The sequence below is a fragment of the Aethalodelphis obliquidens genome, unplaced genomic scaffold, assembly GCF_003676395.1.
Source record: "Aethalodelphis obliquidens isolate GAN/ISIS:26980383/991018 unplaced genomic scaffold, ASM367639v1 scaffold43, whole genome shotgun sequence".
Taxonomy (NCBI): Eukaryota; Metazoa; Chordata; class Mammalia; order Artiodactyla; family Delphinidae; genus Aethalodelphis; species Aethalodelphis obliquidens.
The window spans coordinates 11,751,538-11,761,517 of record NW_020837987.1 but is presented as its reverse complement, the minus strand read 5'-3'; the positions used below and the strand labels follow the sequence as shown (position 1 = coordinate 11,761,517).

At 51.4% G+C, this 9,980-nt stretch overlaps 1 protein-coding gene across 3 annotated transcripts; it reads right to left on the bottom strand.

Moving 5' to 3' along the window:
- Positions 1-870: 870 nt before the first annotated feature.
- On the bottom strand, positions 871-9,728 carry QPCTL (glutaminyl-peptide cyclotransferase like). Of its 3 annotated transcripts, none has more exons than XM_027079886.1 (7): positions 9,304-9,728; positions 8,662-8,805; positions 7,617-7,898; positions 5,943-6,095; positions 5,743-5,842; positions 5,129-5,245; positions 871-3,037 (listed from the first exon to the last, which is right to left on the bottom strand). In XM_027079886.1, the coding sequence occupies exons 1-7, from the start codon at positions 9,511-9,513 to the stop codon at positions 2,817-2,819; spliced, it is 1,227 nt and encodes a 408-aa protein (XP_026935687.1). In that variant the 5' UTR covers positions 9,514-9,728; the 3' UTR covers positions 871-2,816. The 3 variants fall into 3 exon arrangements, with proteins under 3 accessions (XP_026935687.1, XP_026935689.1, XP_026935688.1); XM_027079888.1 differs by having other exon boundaries at positions 871-1,196; XM_027079887.1 differs by having other exon boundaries at positions 2,855-3,558.
- Between the last annotated feature and the right edge of the window lie 252 nt (positions 9,729-9,980).

Sequence of the window (9,980 nt, the reverse complement as noted above, 5' to 3'; positions counted from 1 at the left end):
TTAAAATATTCAGATAATTATTTACTAAAAGAAGAAGGAAAAATGGATATTGAGCGGTGGCTAACAGTCTCTGACATTCTTATCAAGGAATCAAAATTTCCAGAGACTAGGCTATATCATAGCAGTTATTAAATACTTAGATTTTAGAATCAAAGAAACCTGGGTTTGGATCTTGGCTTGGTTTTGTGGGATTTTTGGTTTCCTATAGCGGGAAGGCCAGATTATTTGGACTCTCCTGCTGAAAACCAGAAGTAAAAAAAATCTGAAAAGCATCAAATATTCAATAAAATACAGTTAACGATATACTAAGCCAAAAATTTAAGGGAAAGGCCCATGGGGCCCTGAAGCCACTTTTGCTCTGAGGGTATTTGCTGATGTGAACAAACTTGGATTTCCTATTTGTAGCCTTACTGGGACAAGCAGGCAGAAGTCAAGGTCAAAGCCTGTCCAAGGTGAATCTAATAGGAGGTGGGATCCCACCGAACTACAAGCTCAGGTAAGGCTGACCCAGAACACTGCCGAGAAGATGTTTTAGATGCTGAGGGAGGGACTTTCCTGGTGGTGCAGTGGTTAAGAATCCTTTGCCTGACAATGCAGGGGACATGGGTTCAAGCCCTGATCTGGGAAGATCCCACATGCCACGGAGCAACTAAGCCTGTGCCAGCTGCTGAGCCTGCGCTCTAGAGCCCGCGTGCCACAACTACTGAAGCTTGCGCGCCTAGAGCCCGTGCTCCACGACGAGAGAAGCCACTGCAATGAGAAGCCCGCGCACCGCAACGAAGAGTAGCCCTCGCTTGCTGCAACTAGAGAAAGCCCACACGCAGTAACGAAGACCCAACGCAGCCAAAAATAAAATAAATCAAATAAATCAAATTTTAAAAAGATTTATTGAACTAAAGCTAGGTCTGAAGTAGCACAGAGACCAAAAAAAGAAAGAAAATAGGAAGCAAGGTTATGGAGGATAGAGTGAGGAAGTCTAACACATTTAACTGGCGTTCTAGAATCAGAAGAGAGAATGGTGCAATGATAATATTTAAGGACACGATGATTGCAAATTCCAGACTGGTAAAAAGACCGGTATGCCCAGTGAGTCATAGGCAGGATAAATAAAAAGAAATGAATACCTAGACACATGCAGTGAAAGTGTCCAGCTGTGATCTTCAGCAATTGATTTCTCTGAAGCTCAGTTTCTTAATCTGAAAAATGAGAATACTGACAGTTCCTCAAAAGACTGACATGTGAGCTCTTGCATCTAGAATGTTCAACAGTTGTGCTCACCAAAGACACCTCATGGCCTCTTCATAGTGTGAAGCTGGGGGAGCCTAAGTTTGGGGGACAGATGGGAGCTGGGGGAAACATCACTTTGCCAAGCATCAGCAGCCTCATCTGTAAAATGGGGCTCACGATCCTTACCCTGGATTCAAGTGGAAAACGTGCCCAGGCGCCTTGCCCAGAACCTGGCGTGTAGTACACTCAGCACGATGACCTGCAGAGAGGCAAGGGGCCAAGGACGTCACTGAACACCCTGCTTCCCCTAACAGAGGTGATGGTTTCACCTACTTCTGGGATGGCTGTGAGGCTAAGGGGACGTGCTGCACTTTTGAGTGCTTGGCACCATGCCTGCCACACAAGAAATGAACAAACAGGAACTAACTTTGTGATTTGAGACCCTCCTGCCACCCTGGCTGTTGATATCTGTCCATTTCCTTTCTGAACTCAACTTCTGCCAATTCCACCTCTAAGAGGCTGTGAGTCCCCACCGCCCAAACCTCACTCAGACTTGCAGCCAGTTAAAAGCCTCAGGAGGAGCTACTTTTGACCAACAATCTGTTGGTCCAGCACAGGTGATTTTTGGAAGGGAGGTAGGACATGGGGATAGGAGCACAGCTGTGGGTGAGCATCTGGGCTCTGTTAATAACCGGTTTGTAATTCTCAGCCCTGGCCACCTCATTTGCAAAATGAGAACCGCAGTTGTCCTTCAGCCCGTGAGTTCTCTCGAGTCTTCGCCAGCCTTGAGTTGGCTTGCATGGCTGCTGTTCACCTTCACTCTCTAAGCCTGCATCCTGGCCTGGCATCCCTGTGGCCTACCAGGTCTCCATCGAAGTCACGAAATCAGCAGGTACAGAGCCCAACACGGGACTTCCTGTCTGGGTGCCCTTTAGGTTTGCTAGGGAGCTGTGAATGAACCAAACTTGAATCTTTAAGGACAGCATGTCCCAAAGTTTTGCTGATCATGAGACTTCCTCAGGTGCTTGTTACAGAGTCCCAGCCCCTCTCTGAAGTTCTGATTCAGTAGGTGGGACCTGGGAGTCTGCATTTTATTTATTTATTTATTTATTTATTTGCCTCACTGCACAGCTTGCGGGATCTTAGTTCCCTGACCAGGGGTTGAACCCGGGCCCCGGCAGTGAGAGTGCCGAGGCCTAACCACTGGACCGCCAGGGAATTCCCCGCATTTTTTAATAAGCACCCCAGTTGGGTCTGAAAATTAGGACTGGGAAATAATCTCTTGGGTCATCACTAGAGTTTGCAGTTACACACACCATCTCCCACTCCTGTACCCACAGCCAAAAGGGAAAGGATGGTTTGGTGTAACTAGTTGACCCATTTCTACCATAAGTACACTCAAAACTGTCAAAACCCAGTGCTTCCCAAAGTATCTTCTGAGGTACCATGGTTCTGTGAGGTGCTTCCCAATAAAGGGGTTCCGTGGTGAAATACTTTGGGGAAACATTGCATTCTCTTTCTTGAAAATTCACATTGTGCAAATGAAGAAGCTCATTTAATGTTGTCTCACCCCACTTTGGTCCCCCTTTTCATGCAACACCTATGTATGCTAGTTCTACAGGATATATTTTGCAGAAACACTGGTTTATTGGCCATTGGATCTGGCAGAATCTGGAGTTCCCAAGTACTGGCTTCCATCTCCTCTGTTCCCTGCTTACGAGCACATCTTCTGTGGGCTCCCCATGGCACATCCATGTGGGAGTTGGGTTTGGACTGATGCGGTAGCAAGGCTGCCATTCTGGAGAAGGAACTGCCACAAAAACATAAGCCACAGAGAATTCATTTGGTCAGGGGTATTGCTGGTCCAGATGCCGTTTGCTGACTAAAATGGAGAACGGCATTTGGCCCCTGCAGACCTGCGGCCCAAGTGTTTCCCTCAGGGCAGCGGCCAAGCTCTTATTCCTTTGGCTCTCACACCACAGTGGTCTGTCTCTTCCATGTCTTTGAAGAGTGGCAGCTTGAGATAAAGAAAGAGGGTCTTCCAGTCAGAGCACAAGCAGAGCCAAAGGTGTTACAAAAGGACAAGCCAGCACACCGCAAGCAGGCCTGGCCCGAGCTCCTCGGCTCCAGGTGCCCTCGTCACATCTGCTGCTGGGTGCTTCTCCCTCAGAGTCCGCCAGGCAGGCTATAGCCCCAGGTATTCGGCCAGGAACACGGCCAGGATGCGGCTCAGGTTGTGTACCGTGGGTGGGTGCAGGTTGGCCTCAGAGTCATCGGACGTGTGCCAGACAGAGGGGAAGGGTGTGGAGATGAGGTGGAGCACGGGGACCCCTGCAGGACAGAGAGGAGGCTCAGGCTTGTGCGTGGCCCCCAACCGACCCAGGAGCCCAGGCCCGTGTCTGGGGAACCTTGTCTTGTCCCCCGCAGCAGAAGATACTCTGTTGTGGCACTTGAAGAATTCTGAACAATGATTTTCAGTGTGTGAGGGTACATGTCCGTTTTAAAAATACATCCAGTATATTATTTTCATAACGCAAATTAGAAAAACTCAAAACTTAACGGATTATGGAAAGACAGAAGAAGGGAAGGAGGTCTTTGACCTTCCTCGCCGGGTGTACATTATTAGGCTCTTTTTCTCTTCTTTACTGATAGTTAACATTTATGTTCTATTCCAGGCCCGAGTCTAAGGCCATAAACACACACAACTTTATCCTTACAATAATCGTGTAAGGTGTACTATAATACCTCTGTTTTACAGATGTGGACACTGAGACACAGAGGCAGGCAGAGTGACTTGCCTAAGGTCTCGCCTCTAGTAAAGAGCACAGTCAGAATTTGAACCCAGGCCACATGTCTCCAGAGTGTGTGCTCCTAACCCTTGCACTGCATTGGGTTCCTGTCCTCAGAGTGTTTCACTCTTTGTTTGTCCAGATTTGGTAAATATCTGTCCCCCTGCTAGACAGGAGCCAGGTGGATTATGGCCCGTCACTGTATCCCTGACAGCTGGCTCAGTACCTGCCTTGGGAAGTATTCAGTGAATGAATCAATAAAGGCATTGTAAGAAATGCATATTTGTTGAATGAGTAAATTATAGAATAAAAATTTAAAAAGCAGTTTTTAGCACTAACTGTATATGCCAAGCACCGTGTAAGAAGGCATTTTATATATCTAATCTCATCTAATCCTCCCAACCCTGTGATTAAGAATACATAACATAAATTTGGTGTAGCCACTATGGAAAACAGTATGAAGGTTCCTCAAAAAATTGAAAATAAAACTGCCATATGAAGAAAAAAAAGAATACATACATATGTATGTGTTTGTATGTATCTATCTCTTCCTTTTCCAGAAGAAATGGGGCCACAGAGAGGCTCAGTAATTTGCCTTAGGTCAACCAATGGTAAGCTGCAGATCGTAGAACCCAGACCTATCCAAGTCTAAAACCTATGTTTTGAACCCCTCTACCAGATGTCGTCAACCCTGGCTGTGCATCAGAATCACCTGGGAGTTTTGTAAAAATAATGTAGAGGCCCCAGATTGTGGTTCAGCAGGCCTGAAACGTGACTGGGCATTTTTCGAAGCTCAGGTGATTATGCTGGGTGGCCGAGGGCTTGAGAGGCAGGAACTAGAAGAAACTGCAATCACTGAGGCACAACCAGTAATAGCTAACATTTCTTGAACACTTGCTAGTGCCAGGCACTGGTCCAAGGTCTTTACATTCAATCCCCTCAACAACTATGAGGTGGAGGCTGTTATCATCCCCATCCTTACAGATGAGGAAATCAAGGCACAAAGAGGTTAAGCAGTTTGCCACCTTCCCTAATCTGGGAAGGGGCCAGGGCCAGGTCGTATCTGTGGCTCCCTGGGACCCCTGCCCACCACTCCTCCCCACTGCAAGTACCTCGGCGGAGGAAGGGGATGTGGTCGTCTTCCACAGAGCCAGGGGGCTCCCCGGGCTGGAAGTACATCACTTCCCAAGGATGAGACTGCAGTAGGTTCAGACGGTGCAGGCGCTTCTCTGGAGGCGGTGGGGATTAGAGAGCAAGGGTCAGCCCCTCAACGGTCAAAGGTTCCCCTGCTCACAAATCAGAGGAGGGCCGGGGGTCTGGGGGCGAAGCACTGATCGTCCCAACAAGGATGAATGTTAGTTACCCCTTACCGCAGGCCAACGATGTTCCCAGTCTCAATTAATCCCTCTGAGTCTAAAGAGGTAGATACCCCTATTATTACCATCATGCCCATTTTACAGATAGGAAATTGAGGCTCAGAGAGAGGAAGCCACTTGCCCAAGCTCACACAGCTGGTAAGAAAGAGAGCCAGAATTTGAACCCAGGGCTATCTGACCCCAGAGCCCCCGTTTGTAATCACTTCATTTGACTGCTGTGGGGTCTTTTTGTGTTTCTGTCCTAGTGCTTTAGAGAGAGACTAGGGAGGTAGAGGGAAGGCCGGATGACCCCTTAGAGGACAGGTGCCTGGCCTCCCTCCAGCGTCCCAGGTGGGTGCCTGCCTCCTTACCGATGCTCCTCAGCCGATGGAACCAGCGGGCCGTGCGAGGAAAGTGACTGTAGAAGGTCGGGTTGGGGGCTCCCAGGAGATCAAGAAGCATAAAGAGATCCTAGGGAGAGAGGCCAGGACTGGAGAGGCCAGGCGGGATGCTGCCAGCCTCGTGTCACCCGCTTCCCACCTCATCGGAACCCAGTGGGGCCTGGTCTTACAATAGCCTGGATCCTGGTGAAGCCGGGGCTGTGGGGTGCAGACTCCATGAGCTGGGCCAGGTGCCGGGAGCCGTAAAGTGAGTCCTTGGGTCCCCACTCCTTCAGTGCCTCTTCACCGTCCAAGAAGAGCAGCTGCAAGGTCACTGGGGCTGCCTGTGAGGGCCAGTGGTCAGGGCCAGCGCAGTGCCAGCCCTCAGCCTCAGTGCACACACATTTCCTGCCTGCTTGCACAGCTGACGAGGGCAAACTAAGTCTTCTCGCTCGAAAAGCACGGTGGCCAAGAGTACAGACTTGGAGCCAGACTGCCTGCGTTCAAATCCTGGCTGGGCTGCTCAGTAGCCAAGCAGTCGTGGGTAAGTTACTAAGTTCTCAAAGCACCGGCTTCCTTATGTAGAAATGGGGTTAATACCAGTCCTCATCATAGGGTAGGATTCGAACCCAGGTCCTAGGACAGCGCCTGGCACATAGTAACTAAACAAGGGTTAGCTCTGATTGTAATTGTTATTCCTCAAGTTCATGTAGCAAAAGAGACAGACCCACAAATAAATAATTATACAAACGATGAAATGCAGTCGGGCAAATGCTTCCAAGAACAACAGCGTCCTGATCTGGCCTAGGGAACATGTCAGGTCTATCGGAAAGGATGTTTGCACGGAGGCTGAGTAGGAGCTGGCCTGGTAAAATGGAGCAGAGGGAAGAGTGTCCCCGGTGAGGAAGCAACATGAATCGGGACTGGGGCCAAAGAAGGGGCCAAAGAGGTTTGAGTAGAGACCCAAGGGGTCAGCAAGGGCCAGGGAGCTTGGGCTTTGTTACAGGGGCACTGGGGTTTGAGCCATGGAAGAGATCTGAGCAGGGGAGCGTGAGGAGATCTGTGTTTCCGTTCATTCATTCCATACATTTTTCAAAAAATTTTTTCCCACAGGGTTGATGTTTTTATCTTTTTGTTGTTGTTGTTTTAGCACGTGGGCTCTTAGTTCCCCGACCAGGGATCGAACCCATGCCCCTGCATTGGAAGCGCAGAGTCCTCACCACTGGACCACCAGGGAAGTCCCTCCATACATTTTTATTGACATCCTACTTTATGCCAGGCAATATTCTCAGCCCAGAGGATACAGCAGGAAATAAACGCAGCCAAGGGCCTGGCTATCTGGAGCTTATTCTAGTTGGGGAGACATAAACATAAAGCACCACGAGGCATGGGAGAGTGACAGGGAGCTATTTTAGGGTGGCTGGGAAGGTCTCTTTGAGGAGGTGACATCAAAGTGGACATCTGAATGAAGGGTGGCAGCCAGCCAGGAATATATCTGAGAAAATCACATTCTAGGCAGAGCAAAGAGCAAGTGCAAATGCCTGGGGTGGGAGTGAATTGTGTGGCTTGAGGTACACAGAGGAGGTGGGAGGCTAGAGTGGAGTCAGTGAAGGGTGAGAGGTGGGAGGGGAGACCAGAGAGGTGAGAGGGCACACCTCGGCTAAGAGAAGGGCTCTGGCTTACTTGTGGAACAAGGTGAGAGCTGTGGGAGAGAAGGGACAGGATCTGACATTCAGGAAATGGAAAGACCCTGTGGCTGTGTTGTGGAGCGGAGGAAGACAAGACCAAGCACGGGATGGTGTTGGTATGGACCAAGGCAGAGGCAGTCCCCACCCACCGACCCCCACCCTACCCTGGCTCCTCACCTGCTCCTTGGCTCTAGCCAGCTCCAGGTCCAGGGCCTGGGCCAGCTCCAGTAGGAGGGCGCAAGGCACAGCCGAATCCGTGGCCCCCACAAAGGGGGCTGACCCAGACGGGAAGAGCTTCGAGTCGTAATGGCAGGCAAGGGTGAGGTGACGGGCAGCCCTTGGGTCCAGCGTGGCCACCACGTTGCTGAAGTGCAGTGGCCCCAGGGGTGTCGAGGCTGTGAAGGGGTCCAGTTCTACATGCCAGCCTGCTGTCAGGGTCCGCAGTGTGGCCTCCAGGAACTAGTGGCAAGAGAGAGGTGGGAGAGTGGGTGGGGACTAGGGAGAAGGTCGAAAGAAGGGCCATGTGACCTGAACCATGCCGAGCAGTCAGGTTGACTCACAAATCTCACTTTAGTTTAATCGTTCCCTTGATACACTTCTGCTGAGTACCCACTAAGTGCCAGGCATGGAGTGACCCTGTCTCTTGATGCCAAGACTAATCACAGCTCACCCTTCCGTAGCACTCACTCTGTGCCAAGCCCTTGTTCTAGGAACCCTGTGGAGTGGGGACTGTCAATGGTTCCATTCTGCAGATGAGGCAACTGAGGCACAGAGAAGTTAAGAAACTAGTTTAAGGTCACACTCCAAGTGGCTGATGTGGATTTGAACTCAGGCAGTGTTCAAATGACTCTCAATACTTTCTGAGAGGCAATGTAGAGATGTTACCACACCTGCTCTGGAGCCAACCCATTTGGGTTGAAACCCTAGGTATATCATTCATTCGCTGTGGGATTTGGGCAAAATGCCTAACTATTCTGCGCCTCAGTTTCCCCATCTACACAATGAAGATCAGATTGGTGCCCACCTTATCCGGCTGTTGCTGATGCTTAGCATATAGTAAGATTTTGGTGGGGGCAGTAAAGAGGGCAATGGTCTAATGGTTAGCAGGATAGGACTCTAGAGTCAGATTACGCCCAGCCAGAGCCCTAGCTCTGCCACTTGGGCAGAATACCTATTTCCTTGGTGGGCTGCGGGGTCAGGGGTTGGAGGTGGGGCCCCTTACCTTTCTGACTTGGAGATTGCCAGGGCTGCCGGGGGTCCGCACAACCAGCAGGGGGCGCAGATAATTGTTCCAGAGACGGTGAGGGTCCAGTTGCCCCACCACCCTCCGCACCCCGGCTTCGGGGAGACTTCCGATCGACGGGCCCTTGGGAAGGAGGTGGGGAAGGGAAGAGCAGAGCGTGAAAGCAACACTCATTCCAACCCTACCCTGGGAGCTGTCGTCCCTAAGAAACCCCAGTTCCTCTTCCTAATCGCAGCCTCTAGCATCGGAGGTTTCTAGGATAAATCCTAGACTCGGGAAAGTACCCCCAAGCCCATCCGGCCCAGCCCACCCCCATCCTGCTGGGGGAAATCGAGGCCCAGCGAGAGTAAGGGACTCTTCCAAATAAATGACTTTAGGCTTAGAACCCAGAACTCCCAGTGTTACTGCTCCAGACCCTTCCTCTTACGGGGTAACCGCTATTACAGAACAAGCCCGAAGCCTCATTCCGTTGGAAAGAGGCATGTGCTCTAAAGACGGAGACGGCGGCACCTGCGGCTAGGGCAATCCGATAAAGATGAAGTCACGTCAACCTGAAACCTCGGAGAAGGGGAGGCGGGAAATAAGGGCTCCCGCAGTGCCCGCGTCCCCTCCCGGCCTCACCCGCAGCTCCCGGCCTAGCGGCAGCTCCTCAGACTGGCGGTGCCAGCCGCTCCAACTGGTGTATAACACCGAGGCCACCGCCAGCGCCAGCAGCAGCAGAGGCAACAGCTGCGCCCGAGGTAGCAGGCGGCGCTTGGGCGGTGAGGGTGGCTCCAAAAGGCCGCGTTCCCCGAGCCGTAGCCGGGGCCGCCCGCGGCCCCCGGAACGCATGGCAGCTTTGCCCTGAAAACCGGTCTGGGACAGCGGATAGAGTTTAGGCCCAGCCAAGTCCCACCCCGTGGAATCACGGGACCAATGAGCAACAAGAGCGGCTGCACCATCCCACACTTCCGCGGGCAGTAAAGCCAATGGGACTTTCGTTCTGAGGACACGCCTCCCTGTCTCCCCGGAGCTTTGGGGGTTGGTTCCCCTGAGGGTTGCACAACCCAAAAGGGAGCGCGAAAGAGGTAGGCACCGCCTCAGCGGAGGAGGGGAAGCCAATGAGAATCGTTTGATCATGGAAAACATTCGACCTGCTGGGCGCAGGTCCACGCCCCTCCCGGATGTAGGCAAAGGATTGGTTACCCCTAGTCAAAAGATCAATAGACACTTAAATGAACAGTCTCCGAAGGAAAAGGGGAGGGGTCCATCCCGGAAGCGAGGAGCGGATTGGCTTCGCGGAGGCCGCTCCCCCAAAG